At 38.6% G+C, this 14,563-nt stretch overlaps 1 protein-coding gene across 1 annotated transcript; it reads right to left on the bottom strand.

Moving 5' to 3' along the window:
• Positions 1-337: 337 nt before the first annotated feature.
• LOC116520696 (membrane-spanning 4-domains subfamily A member 15-like) lies at positions 338-10,238 on the bottom strand. The gene is made up of 7 exons (XM_032234998.1): positions 10,110-10,238; positions 8,730-8,987; positions 7,871-7,992; positions 7,634-7,690; positions 6,158-6,307; positions 4,166-4,279; positions 338-1,165 (listed from the first exon to the last, which is right to left on the bottom strand). The coding sequence occupies exons 2-7, from the start codon at positions 8,953-8,955 to the stop codon at positions 1,052-1,054; spliced, it is 783 nt and encodes a 260-aa protein (XP_032090889.1). The 5' UTR covers positions 8,956-8,987; positions 10,110-10,238; the 3' UTR covers positions 338-1,051.
• Between the last annotated feature and the right edge of the window lie 4,325 nt (positions 10,239-14,563).

The following is a 14,563-nucleotide window of genomic DNA, read 5'->3' as shown; positions in this document are numbered from 1 at the left end:
CACACCTTCTCTGAAAATATGAATGGCTTTGATTTTCGAATTGTATATTTGCACAACTGTAAACTCTTCAAGGATGCAGCTAATGAAAGACTTTACAGCTTCCCCTGTTGGAGAGGGAGTCAAAAAATTAAAGAATGGCAATTTGCATGCATTGTATCTGTGTTTTTGATCAGCTAACAATATGGAATATTTTTGTTATATGCAAACTTCTTGTAATCTGTTTTGGGATCATAGTGATTAGCCACCACTATTACAGATAGTTCTTAACTTACAACTGATCATTTTGTGACCATTCAAAGTTATAACAGACTTGAAAAAAAGAGACTCATGACCAGTCCTCACACATAGCAGCATCCCCATGGTAATGTGATCAGAATTCAAGATGCTTGGCAACCAGCATGTATGTATGACATTTCTGGCATGCCAGAGTCAGTGATTGCTATTTGTGACCTTCCCAGCTAGATTTTAAAAAGTCAGTGTGGGAAAACAGATTCACTTTAGCACCATGTGAGTCAATAAAACAACCAGAATAATTCACTTAAAAACAGTGGCAAAAATGGTCATAAATCTGCCATAATTCACTTAAACTGACTCACTTAGCAATGGACATTCTGGTCCAAATTGCCGTCATAAGTCAAGAACTACCTGTATTGTGTCAATGACATGTTTTATTAATAATTTGTGTTTTAATTTAAGTAACTGTTTTTATCTGCATCACATATCCTACTTAATTCCATATTTGGCAAAAAAAAACCCATCATCCAGAGTATGAACAAAAGGGTAATAAAAAGCCTCCATCATCCACTGTAGAGAGAGAACTTCCTCATAAGTACACTGATGATTTCCAACACAAGTTCTTGCTTCTTGGGAAGCATTATAACTAGGTATCAAGTAAAATAGAAGAACTTTCAAAACTTTTCACCATTTAATTTGGTGTTTAAAGGCTATAATTGAAAAATAAACAAGCAAGGTAGACAAAATTAAGTAATATGAAATGCATTGCTTCTCCTGAAACCTCATTTGCCAACAATTCTCAAATTTCCTTCTTGTTTTACTGAGATTCGGTAACCACATTATCATAAGTCGGTGGAGCAGGAGGATGATTTGGTTCAGCTGCGACTGCTCCACCTCCGATGAGTTGGTAAGGCATAAACATCACTGTGCGCTGTAACAGAAAAGAACAATCAACACAATAAGTACTCAGGGATGCATCTGTTACTCTACGCGGAAGACATAGATTCTCCAGTTGTGTGTTTTTAACTGTGATGCTGGAAATCTCACCAAGAGGCTGAAATACTTGATAGCTCAAATTCCTGATAGAGAATTTTTTAAAACTATAAATTAACAGGCAAATGATTTAGTGCCTGGGCATTTAAGTGACTTTTGCTGATCGAATCTGCCAGCCTTTATCCACATATTCAGAGAATGTCTGCTCAGGATCTCCACACCTACCTATCAACAGGTGTGAGAGGAAAACAAACCCCTCCACCCCATCCCCAGTGAGTGTTCTCTGTGTGGAATACAAGTGAAACTCAAAAAATTAGAATATCGTGCAAAAGTTCATTTATTTCAGGAATGCAACTTAAAAGGTGAAACTAATATATGAGATAGACTCATTACATTCAAAGCAAGATAGTTCAAGCAATGATTTGTCGTAATTGTGATGATTATGGTTTATAGCTCATGAAAACCCCAAATCCACAATCTCAGAAAATTAGAATATTGTGAAAAGGTGCAATTTCTAGGCTCAAAGTGTCCCACTCTAATCAGCTAATTAAGCCATAACACCTGCAAAGGATTCCTGAGCTTTTAAATGGTCTCTCAGTCTGGTTCAGTAGGAATCAAAATCATGGGAAAGACTGCTGACCTGACAGTTGTGCAGAAAACCATCATTGACACCTTCCATAAGAAGGGAAAGCCTCAAAAGGTAATTGCAAAAGAAGTTGGATGTTCCCAAAGTGCTGTATCAAAGCACATTAATAGAAAGTTATGTGGAAGAGAAAAGTGGGGAAGAAAAAGGTGCACAAGCAGCAGGGATGACTGCAGCCTGGAGAGAATTGTCAGGAAAAGGCCAAAAAGTGTTGGGAACTTTCACAAGGAATGAACTGAGGCTGGAGTCAGTGCATCAAGAGCCACCACACACAGACGGATCCTGGACATGGGCTTCAAATGTCGTATTTCTCTTGTCAAGCCGCTCCTGAACAACAAACAATGTCAGAAGTGTCTTATCTGGGCTAAAGAAAAACAGATCTGGTCTGTTGCTCAGTGATCAAAAGTCCTCTTTTCTGATAAGAGCAACTTTTGCATTTCTCATTTGGAAACCAAGGACCAAGTATGGAGGAAGAATGAAGAGGCACACATTGCAAGATGCTTGAAGTTCAGTGTGAAGTTTCCACAGTCTGTGTTGATTTGGGGAGCCATGTCATCTGCTGATGTTGGTCCACTGTGCTTCATTAAGTCCAGAGTCAACTCAGCTGTCTACCATATGAGTACATATGCATTCTTATACTTTTCAGAGGTCCAATATTTTTCTATGTACAATCCTTGTTTTATTGATTGAATGTAATATTCTAATTTTCTGAGATTGTGGATTTGGGGTTTTCATGAGCTGTAAGCTATAATCATCACAATTATGACAAATCACGGCTTGAACTATCTTGCTTTGCATGTAATGAGTCTATCTCATTTATTAGTTTCATCTTTTAAGTTGCATTACTGAAATAAATGAACTTTTGCACGATATTCTAATTTTTTGAGTTGTACATAGAGATGACCTTCTGAAATAAAGATCGTACCAACTGGGATGGTCCTCTGGGAAGTGGTAAGAGAAGTGAACTGGCTTCTCCTGAGGACTTTTTGGGACTGGTTTTATTTTGGGCTTTAGTTTTTATTAGAGTTTTATATTGCTGGTATTTTATGTTTGTCTATTGGTTACTCCTAAGATCCAGCTGAATTGAAGAGCAAATAAACAAATAATATTCTTGTGATTTATTCACAAAAGGTTCCTAAAGGAATGCTGGGAAACTCTGTACTTCAAAGAACATTTCAGGGAGGGATGCAGAATAGCCCTTCTCTGCCTGAGGCTGTAGAGACCTGGCACCAATCAAAACACTTTTTGTGAAGCAACTGATCAACACTGACAGGGTAAGCCACTAGTATGTGAAAATAAGAGCAAACTCCACTCCCTTCTGGTACTGATGATGTTACCTAGTATGGTAATGAAATATCTGCAAGAAAATCATTAAGCTCAGAGAGCACCAAGGACCCCACAGTTTAACACTGAGCTACAAATAATCTCTTCTATGGATAAAGACTTTGGGGTTAGAGAGACTCAGAGCCTGCCTTATATGAGATGGCTCCCAGGGGATTTCATTCTAAATCTTGATATGATTTCTATAAATAAGGAATGTGGAATTATAATGGCTGAGTCTTTGACCCTTCATACATAAAAAAATCCCACAAAGCTAAGGGATTAACAAATAAGAACAGATGTGAAAAAAGAAAAGATTCAGGAAAGAAAAAGAGTGAAAATGTAAGAAAGGAAAAAGAAAATAAGGAAAACTGAAAAAGAATGGCTTCCAACTTTCTTTAGTACAGATATAAGTACAAATATATCAAACCCTTACTCTAAGATTAACATTTGTCTACATTATTTCCATAATCCCACATGTAATCATCAAAGCCGCAGATCAACTTTTAATTTCAGTGCCTCACAAAAAGTCCAGTAATGGTTTATATCACTTTAATCACTATTGGTTAGGGAAACCACAACTGATTTATTTAATTGCACCAAACTCTAAATTAAACAGGAATGGAAAATCCTAAACTCTAGTGTAGACCCATGCCTCTCAACTTTAGCAACTTTAGGCTGCATGGACTTCAATTCCAGAATTCCCACAGCAACATGAAGTTCACCCATCTTAAACTTGCCAAGACTGAGAAATGCTGATCTACAGATAGGAATTTTTCCACTTCTTTTTTACTATTCTTACTTAAAGTTAGTTATAAATCTTACTGGGTACCCTAAGTAACCACTCTCACTTGTTCAGGGTAGTAGCAAAGAAACAAGTAAAAGGTGAGGTTAGGTTGAGAAAAATGGACAATCTTCTTTACATTCTTTAACAATGAGATAAATAAAGATATTATCAGAGTATCAAATAGTTACCTGGGCATCAATACAGCAAGCTGCCTGGCACCCAAAGTGAGCCAGGGAAACAGTGATGCAAAATTCCAGCATACTGAACAAGAGCAGCACACTGGAGAGGCCACAACCAACACTCTGTAAAGTAGGAAGACATGTGGAAAGATAATTGTAATCTGCTGAGAAATTAATGTAATGGTACATATTTTAATTTATTGAATGTGCTACACCATTAAAAGGGACTCCCAGCTTCTCCCTTGGGAAACACTGGGAGGAACAATTGCATTGGGGGAAAATTGCATTGTACAGGTAACCCTCGACTTACAGCCACAATTGGGGCCAGAATTTCCACTGCTAAACAAAGCGATCGTTAAGTGAGTTGTGCATAATTTTACCTTTTCTGCCACTGTTGTTAAGCAAATCACTGCAGTTAGAAGAATCATACGGTTGTTAAGTGAATCTTCCCCACCCCTGCTGTCTTTGCTGATGAGAAACTGGCTGGGAATGTTGTAAAGGAGATGCTGCAACTGTCCTAAATAAATTGCAGGTAGTCAAGTCCTAAATTTTGACCATGTGACTGTGGGGATGCTGCAGTGGCCGTGAATACGAGGCATGGTCATAGCTTTGGGTGCCACTGAAACTTTGAATGGTCACTAAATGAATAATTGTTCACTCAGTTAAAGACTGCCTGTACAGCCTGTGTGAGATGGGGAAACTGCATCAGGGAACATTATTAGCATCTCTTATGTTTTGCTGAGTTGCTGAGTCTAGTCAGAGCTGAAGAAGCTTCTTGGATGAGAAATGAAATGTCTCCTTTGGAAAACAAGAAAGTTCAGTTGCCACCTGAATAAGCACCTTTGGGATGATGGAGGAGAGAGCGGATGGATAGGAGACCTCAAGAAACAAAGTGCTGAAGGGAGAAGGAGAAAGAGAAATGGTTAAGACAGAGGCTGGCTAATCCAAAGAGGAAAAGCGACAGGACTCCCCACTGTCCTAACAAATCCACTCTTGGCCACCTGACTTTATCTCCAAGATTATGGGTGAAGGGAAATGGATTTTATACATCTTGAGGCTTTTGTTGGATGGGATCAGAATAAGAGCAGAGGAAAAGACTAGTTTTATACTAGTACAGCTAACGATGACTTACTCACATCAGGTGTATATCTTACTCATGGGATGGGGATAAGGTAAAGAAAATCTCATGGGAAAATTGGCATCAAGAGAATATGGTTAAGGGCAGCAACGTGATTTAGATTCAGCCAGTCTAATGTATATTGTTTTGCCTCCTCAATAAGGATGCAGCAAGATATATGTTCTTTACCCAACTTCTTTCCAATCATCTCTCAGGCTGGAAAGGAGAAAAGCCCTGGGTGTGATACTTTTATGATTTAACTCTGAGAAGAAAGCAAAAGACTTTACAAAATACTAAAAATTCAAGCCACTGATCCCAGGTACTGGTGTGGTTCTAAACTGTCCACACTTCAGGACTTACCTAAATTTCAGTTTTCTAAAACTGGGTGGCAAATGCAAAGAAGGGATGAGGATGTGGGGGTGGCAGGAAAACATGGTATAGATTTCAACATGTACAGCTGCATTCTATGCGATATAGAATTCTCAAGCATTCTTTTGCTTTGTGTGAGCACCCAAGCCCTACAGCCAAATGTTTACACTGTACAGAGACATAGTCAGAAGGTATGTCTAAAACATATTTACCACTTTAAAAAAAAATGTTCCCCTCCCCACCAAAAAGACAGAAACTGGAGAAGAAAAAGAAATCTATAGGTTTCTAAGCACTTTGCACCTTGATGACCATAAGGTTGCTTGCCCGTATCTAACACATATATGTATATGTAAAAAATTCAAATGAAATAGAACACATCTCTTTGGGACTGAGACTTATTAAAGGAAAAGTTTCAAAGAAAAGTCAAAGGGCATGAAATATCTCGGCTGCATATCTAATCTCCTTCTCGATTCTGCACATGAAGCCAAAATGTAAGGCAAGATTGGTTTACTTACGGATAAACGGTCAGTGGTATATTCTCTGATGTATGTGGGATATTGATGGCTATATCTCTGAGAATATATTATCAGATCGGATATGTACAGGAAGATACCAGCTAATGACATTATAGCACTTGTGATGTTCATCCCTGCACTGGATTTCACCTGAAACAGAAATACACCAGAAGGAGAGAAATTACAGTGTCAGAATAAGTCTTATTAAATGCAAAGCATATAAACAATTCCCCAACTATGGTAAAAACAGTGACAAAGAAATTCTATGTGGGTATTTAATGACACATAGCCAGTCAGTGGAGGAACCAGATAGTATCCACTAAGATCAGGAGTACCAAAGAACACATTTTCCCACAGTGGAAATGCAAAGCCCTCAAGTCCATTGGAAGGGTTTTCTAAAACTCTCAAATTCCTCCTCCTTCTTTCTGGATGTCAGTCTCCATTGAAGACCAGGTGGTTAAAAGCAACAGGAAAAATGGTACAATTTTTTTCACCCCTTAACACTTTGCTTAAAGAAATCCCACACAATTTATTGTAAGACATGAGATACTCTAAGCATTAAATGTTAATGTTAAATGCTCTTTTAACTATAAAACATTACAGAGAGGCTACTAGAGAGATGGGGATGGAGAAACTCTTGGAACCAATAGGGAGAATACTAAAAATTTAAAAATGGCTCTTTTCAGTTCTCCCCTTTCGGGAACGTAGTATTTTTCTCTCAAGATGGTTTTGTTTCTTCTTTTGAATCTATATTTTCTTCCTTTAACAGACAAAAACATGTCTATGTTGCTATGAATATTCTTTAAATCAAAGAGGTCACAGGGGACAAGAATGCAAGCTCTTTGTAGGAGGGCTACCAATAGCTCTCTCTTTCCTTTGATTCCCATGTGATTCCCACTCTAGTTCCATACTTTTACTCCTAATACACAGGGCTTCTTTTTAATGTTGCTTTCGGTTAGGAACACTTCTGGAACAGGATCCTCTGTCGAGGAGGAGGAGGAGGAGAAGGGGGAGGAGGAGGAGGAGGAAAAGAAGGAGGAGGAGGAATAATGATGTTTTGAGGTCAGCTTCAAGACCAGAGCACGCAAGAAAACACCTCTGCTCAGGACTAGCAATAGCAATAGCATTTAGGCTGATATACCACTTCACAGGGCTTTACAGCCCTCTCTAAGGGGTTTACAGAGTTGGCATATTGCCACCAACCATCTGGATCATAAAACGGGAACCAGAAGAGGCTAAAATGTTGGATGGTTGAATATCATATACTGTTGACATAGAAATTTCGATGGAAGCAAAACTTGGAAGCAATAGTTGAGCAAAGAAGGAAGGGGGAGGGGGATTTTGAGTTTGCTTTTCTTTCCTAAATGTTGGTTTAAAACTGAGCAGTATCTGAAGACAATAGACAATATACTGTAAAGGACTAGAGTGCTTACAAAGAAATAGCATAAAAGTCATTCAAATGCTAAACTTTCTCACCAAAGCATGATTTGGACTGTTTGCAGCTGATACACAAAGTGATCCAGAAGAAATAAACTATGGAAAAGGAAAAAGAAAAACAATTGTGGTCCACTGAAAATAAAAGGGGGAAATTGTCAGAAAAATCTGGCACCCATGAGAAGCCAGATAGGCTCCAATGCAAACAGGACTTTTATAAGTATCCATTAGCCATTACTACCATGGACCATGACTCCATAAAAATGTGCACATACTTACAAATATCCCTCCCCAAAAGGGGTAACCTCCAATTGCAGAGAGTGAGTGAAATTCAGGATAATTTGAAAGAAGCAAGACAGCGCCAAAGCCGATGTGGATCAGCCCAATCAATATTTGGCAGCCTGCGGAAGGAAAACACACAAAGTAAGACAACTTTGTTCACTGAATCTGAAAAAAAAATCTAATTTGTGGGCACCCCAGGAAAGGCATCACTTGTATCCGTCTTTGAAAGGTCCTTCGAAGGTGTTGGGGCTTCTAAGCTTCCAAGGCAGGTTTTGACCCAAGGCCTGGTTTACTATGGTGAAAAATCCAAATGGGGAGAAGGGACAGTTTGAGACACAGTTGTCATTATGTACCAGACATTTACTCCAGATTATGATCGAGTTTGACCCTCAGTGGGACTGCTTTTGCCAGGAAAAAGATCTCTATGACTACCAAGATGGGCCTTTGAGAGAAAAAATATCACCGCTCACTACAGACTCCTCTGCAGGAGGAAGTTGATCATGATCATAAGCATAAAGTGACTTCAACCGGCTTGGGCTGCAGCCAATCCATGTCCAGTTTCTTCTGGAGAAATGCCCAACAGTTGCACTTCTCAAAGGGAAGGGAGAAAATGAGATCTGGCTGAAACCTTGGCTGAGCTCCACTTTCTCAGTTAAAGAGCAAAGCAAAAGAAATTCATATCAGAGTCAGAACGTTTTGCAGAAACACAAATGAAACCGCCAGGAAGAACAGAGGTTTCTGGAGTATATTCCAGAACCAGACAACAGCCAAGCCAAGTTCCAGAATATCAACATGGGACTCTCAGGTCTCTACATAGCTCTAAAACCTTAATGGATTCAAACAAGGACATAGCGACACATGCCTACCCCAAGCACTTTGGGCTCAGCCTTGAGGAATCTCTCCAAAGGACCCTTTTGTGGGACTTGTTGAAGAGCATTGGTGGGAATTCCAAGTTGCTGAGCTCCATACTGGGAATATGGAGTTGCTCCAGATGCCTGAAGAGCAACATTGGGCAATCCAGGAGCTGTTTGGATTATGTTTGCTTCATTAGAGGGGATGAAAACTGCAGTCCCACTGGCCATTCTTGCTGGAAGTGATGCCACAGCTAAGTTACCTGAAAACAAACAAGTGAGGAAAAGTTAATGTCTTAACATCAAGAAGGCAAATTCTGACCCTTCTCCTTAATGTCACTTTATGAGATAATATTTGCTTGCAGTAAAACTGAAGATTTCCAGAAGTCTTCAGGGAACAGGATAGTAAAAACATACAACTTTCTCAGGGATAGAAGTCCGTCCTTTCCCCACCTTTCAGCCAGAACCAAAGAAGCTTCTTGCTTGAGAATTGAAATGTTTTCAAGGAAAAAAACCAAGAAAGTCCAGTTGCCTTTTGAAAAGCATCTTTGGGACAACCATGACCTGGAGGATTTTGAATCTCCATGGAGATCAATTGAGAAAAACTTAATCAGAACATGGAGAACATAAAATTTTTCAATGCAAAACGTCTTTTTTTCTGATCTTAGCATCACCTCAGATCCCCCAGCTAAATGGCATTTCCATTCGGACAAGGTTTTATTTACCTGCCCTCCTGTCCTGTTACTGGGAGATGGATCTAAAGGCATCAGGCATGGATGATCATATTGATTGCCATTTTCCAGGAAGGTCATACGATTTGGACATAAGTTACTGTGAAGGACACAAGAGCAGGGATCTGTATCCCACCTTTGCTTCACGGATGAGGTGAGGTTTCTTATCAGAACCCTCAGCCTGGGTTTCCTAACAAAACAACCCCAGAAAAAAGTGAAGTCCTACATCTAGTAACACTCCGGGTTTTGAAAACTCTGATCAAAGGGTCAGAATTAATCCCACTAGTTAGGATTTGTACAGACCTTAAGAGGAAGCTTCTTCCTTCTTGAGCTGTATTAATTGGAAGTCAACGTGAAGCAAAAACTGACCCATCCACCCTCCTCTTTGAACGATGAACTTCAAATATTGAATCTCTGTACATTTATATGGCGCCTTTGTGCGTATTGGGCACTTCCATCAGGGCAAGATTGATTGCAAACTCTTCCTTGTCCGCTAATTCTGCCCTGAAATCCTCCCGTCTACAAGGCCTGCGGGGGCTGCGTGGCTGAGAAGACCGCGAGTGGTTGGGTGCGGGGGAGAAGCGGCAGGCACGGGAGGGTCGACATATTTATTCCATGCTATTTTTTTTAAACAAGTAATCAGAATATACTCACGGCGACCGCTCAAGACAAGAAACACCAAAGACTCTGGGGAAACGAAAGTAATAGAACAGGAACAATTGGAGGGCGGGGCTCCTTTTTTGCCCCTTTAAGTGTTGCAACAAATAAAAATTTGGGACCACGAACCTTCTGCTTTTTCAGAGATGAGAGGGAAACTCTCCAAGTTTATAAAGTCCTGTTATTCCCAGGCTAAAACAAATCGCTGAAATCAAACCCATCCCTCGGCATTTATTTATTTATTTGTCAAAAAGTACAAAGAAACAAGTATGAGAACACATGAAAAAATAGCACAAATAAATGGATATAAGTAAGCGAAACATAGCCATAAACACATAAAAAGAGAACTTGTAAATGGGTCAGTAGGACAGGGACGGTTGGCACAATGGTGAGCTTATGCACGCCCCATTTCTCCCGCTTCTCTCTTTCTCCCAAAGTAACCAAGTGTCCGCACTTGAAGCGACCGTTTTCAACCCCTCGGAATTGCCAGAAAGAAAAACAAGAGGACGCGCATCTATGAGGCTGTGGAGAGCAGGTCGCTTCTATGCTGTAATAGTAATTTTGGATGCGGAGACGGCTTCTGCCCCCTTCCCCCTCCAGATGAGCTATGCTATTCTCAGATTTAATCTTTTTTAAAAAGCTGTTTCCCATTATCTCTTCTAGATGCCAATTCCCCTATATTAGATATTGGCTTTTCAAGTCCTTAGTTCAATTCTTAGCAATTCATTTCAGGGGGAAATGTGACAGGTGCTTCAATCAATGGGATTATAATCAGTTGTGAGTGTGGCAGGTCCAGTTAGTTGGCACAATATAATTCTGAATTTCAGAAGGGGCAAGAGGAATCCCATAATATTTTGGATGAAATAAAAATAAAGAATTTCCTAGGGAACCTAAATCTGTCAAGAAATTAAGATTTATAGTAACACTTCTCCATGTTAACCATGAGAGAACTGGAAATAAAATTGAATTATGCAAAACACAAGCATTTTCCATTTATGAATAAACTGGGGAAATAGTTCTCTTATAAGCTTTCTTTTATAAGAAAAAGAAAATTTGGGGGGAAAAACAAGAAGGAAATAATGTATTGATGGACAACATAGCTTACATTATTTAATATATCAATATTTAATGTATATAAAGGATGTTATTCTATTGGAGAAAATAACTGAGTATCAGAAGTACTAATGCAGAGTAAAGGTAACAAAGAAAAAGATAAAGGCAGAAAAAAGACCAAAATAAACAAAACCTTCCTACATTCTTAGCATCAAATACTAATAATATAATTCCAAAATTATCTGTGATTACAAAAATGATCATTTTTCTATTATCTAATTTTTTTTCTAATCATCAAAAAGTCTAGTTACAAATACATTTTTTCTCTTTCATGAAAAAGTCTCTAAGGGGTTTCCAATCAGTCCAGTCTTTTCTCTAATCAAGGAAATCAATTTATCCTTGTCTGCAAATACCATCATTTTCACCAACCATTCCTCTATTGTGGGTTATATTTGTTTTTTCCACTATGGCTCAATAACCACATTATCATGGCTGGTGGAGAACAGTGATTGTGTTCACATGTGATGTGTTGCATCTCTGTTGACTTGGCAAGGCAAAATAGCCAGGTAGAAGGAATAACTTCCCCGGTGTATTTTTAACTTTAGCAACATGCTTGCCTGGAATAATAATAATAATAATAATAATAACAACAACAACAACAACAACAACAACAACTCTGCCATTGCCGGTCCCAAGCCTGGATGAGAAAGGAGGAGGGTTGGGGTCAGGTTGGCAACTGGCCCCATAAAAAAACCCAGCCAACCCATACAATATGGTGAAAGAAACGAATAAAAATTTTATACCGCATCAGTCATTGCGCGGGTTAACAAGGGCCGCGGCAGATGTTGGGGTCCCTGGACATCCGTCGACAAGTGGGCTACAAGTGGACCAGCCAACAAAACGACAAAAATATAGTGCAGATGAAAACCGTGCCATAATGGCCTGTTACTACAACTCAGAGCCAGAAAAATGAGGTTATTTAAAGTGAATGTATGAATTATGGAAAGAACAATATCCAGATTCAGATGTTAGTGAACAACGACTAGCAGATCAAAGGAGATTTATTTTACGGAATAAAGTGTTTAGTGAAGTTGAACTTGAGGAAATTCAGGCAAATTACAAAACCAAAAAAACAATATCACAAGCGGAAATAACTGATATTCAAGACACAACTTAAGACATTATAGTAGAACTCCCAGAAGAAGCTCTTGGGGAGGAAATAACACCACCACCACTAGAACCAGTTATCACTGAACCAACTGATGAACTAACTCAAAAACAAAAAGAATTGAAGGATAAGATCATGGAGCATTTTCTGCTTAATGAGAAAAGGCAATGTTTACCATCACTAAAAACTGTGCCGAAGAAAATTTTGGCCCCTATCATGAAAATGGTTAATGCAGTGTTTTCAACAATTGAACCGGAATCCATCTTGGAAACAAACCAGTTAATGTACAGCGCAGCTGTAATAGTCACTAATGAATTAGGCATTAAAATCAAAATACCTAGTCACACAACAGAAAAAGCATCAAAGCCAAAGTGGAAAATCCGATTAGAACAAAAAGTCAAAAAATTAAGGGCAGATGCTAGTAACTTAAAGAACATGCATGAGCAACGGCTTAAAAACAACAAAACCATAGATCGGCTAATCAGAAAATATAGATTGGATACAAGAAACATCAATGAAGCTGTAGAGATTATAAAACAGCAGATAACAGCAACAGCTAGAAAAATTGAAAGATATGAGGCAAGAATCATCCAATATAAACAAAATCAGCAATTTCGATCAGACCAACGGTGTTTTTATCAAAGTTTTAATGTGAATGGTGAAACAAAAAGTGAAAAACCAGAAAAGCAGGCCACAGTTGAATTCTGGAAAGAATTGTGGGAAAATGCAAAAGACTACAATAAGGAAACAAAATGGATACATGACTTTGAGAAAAGCATTGGCAACAAACAAATGCAAGTATTAGAAATAACAACTGAGATGGTCAAAAATCGAGTAAAAAAGGTAAAGAATTGGACATCACCTGGAAAGGACCAATTACATGGTTTCTGGCTCAAATATCTGACTTTACATGCAATATTGGCCAGGCAACTGAATGAAATTTTACAAAAGGGCCAAATTGATGAATGGTTGACAACTGGAAAAACATACTTGATTCAGAAAGATGCAACTAAGGGAACAACACCTGAAAACTACAGACCAGTAACATTGGCAACAACCTTCAAATTACTCACAGGCATTATTGCAGATAACATGATGGATTATTTGGAAACAAACAACATCTTGCCAGTAGAGCAAAAAGGCAACAAAAGAAGGACCAGGGGCACAAAAGATCAGCTCCTAATTGATAAAATGGTATTAGAAAATTGTAAGAACAGAAAAACAAACTTGAATATGGTCTGGATTGATTACAAAAAGGCATTTGACTCACTGCCACATAGTTGGATCATTAAATGCAATGAAAATGAAGCCTACAAATACTTAGGCATTCTGCAGTTGGATAACATCAAGCATGGAGAAATAAAAACTATTGTCAGGCGAGAGTACACCAACAGAGTTAGGAAAATTTTGAAATCTAAATTGAATGGTGGAAATACAATCAAGGCCATAAATACCTGGGCAATACCAGTTATAAGATACACAGCTGGTATAGTTAACTGGACACAAGCTGATTTGGACCTTTTGGACCAAAAAACCAGGAAACTAATGACAATGCACTACAGTTTACATCCACATGGTGATACTGATAGACTGTACCTGCCCCGAAAATCAGGTGGCAGAGGATTATTACAAGTGAAGCAAACAGTTGAAGAAGAAAAACATGCACTGGCTGATTATTTAAAAGAAAGTCAAGAACATCTATTAATCAAAGTAAAGAACAAAAATCTACTGAAGGCCCAACAGACGAAACAAGAATACAGAAAAGATGTGATAAAATCAAGAATGGAGAGTTGGCAGAACAAAGCACTGCATGGCCAATTTCTGGAAAAAATAAAAGATAAAGTGGACAGTGAACAAACTTGGTTATGGTTAACAACAGGTACATTAAAGAAAGAAACAGAGTCACTAATCCTGGCTGCGCAAGAACAAGCTATCCGCACAAATGCCATTAAGGCCAAAATTGAAAATCCTCTGATGATGCCAAATGCAGACTTTGCAAAGAAGCTGATGAAACTGTTGATCACATACTCAGCTGCTGTAAAAAAATCGCGCAGACTGATTATAAATTGCGGCACAATTCAGTAGCACAAATGATCCATTGGAATTTGTGCAAAAATTATAATATTAAAACAGCAACAAACTGGTGGGAACATCAGCCTGAAAAAGTCACTGAAAATCAGATGGTCAAGATCTTGTGGGATTTCCATATACAAACCGACCAAATACTGGC

This window comes from Thamnophis elegans, chromosome 1 (assembly GCF_009769535.1).
Source record: "Thamnophis elegans isolate rThaEle1 chromosome 1, rThaEle1.pri, whole genome shotgun sequence".
Classification (NCBI taxonomy): domain Eukaryota; kingdom Metazoa; phylum Chordata; class Lepidosauria; order Squamata; family Colubridae; genus Thamnophis; species Thamnophis elegans.
This window is presented reverse-complemented; position numbering and strand designations above follow the sequence as displayed.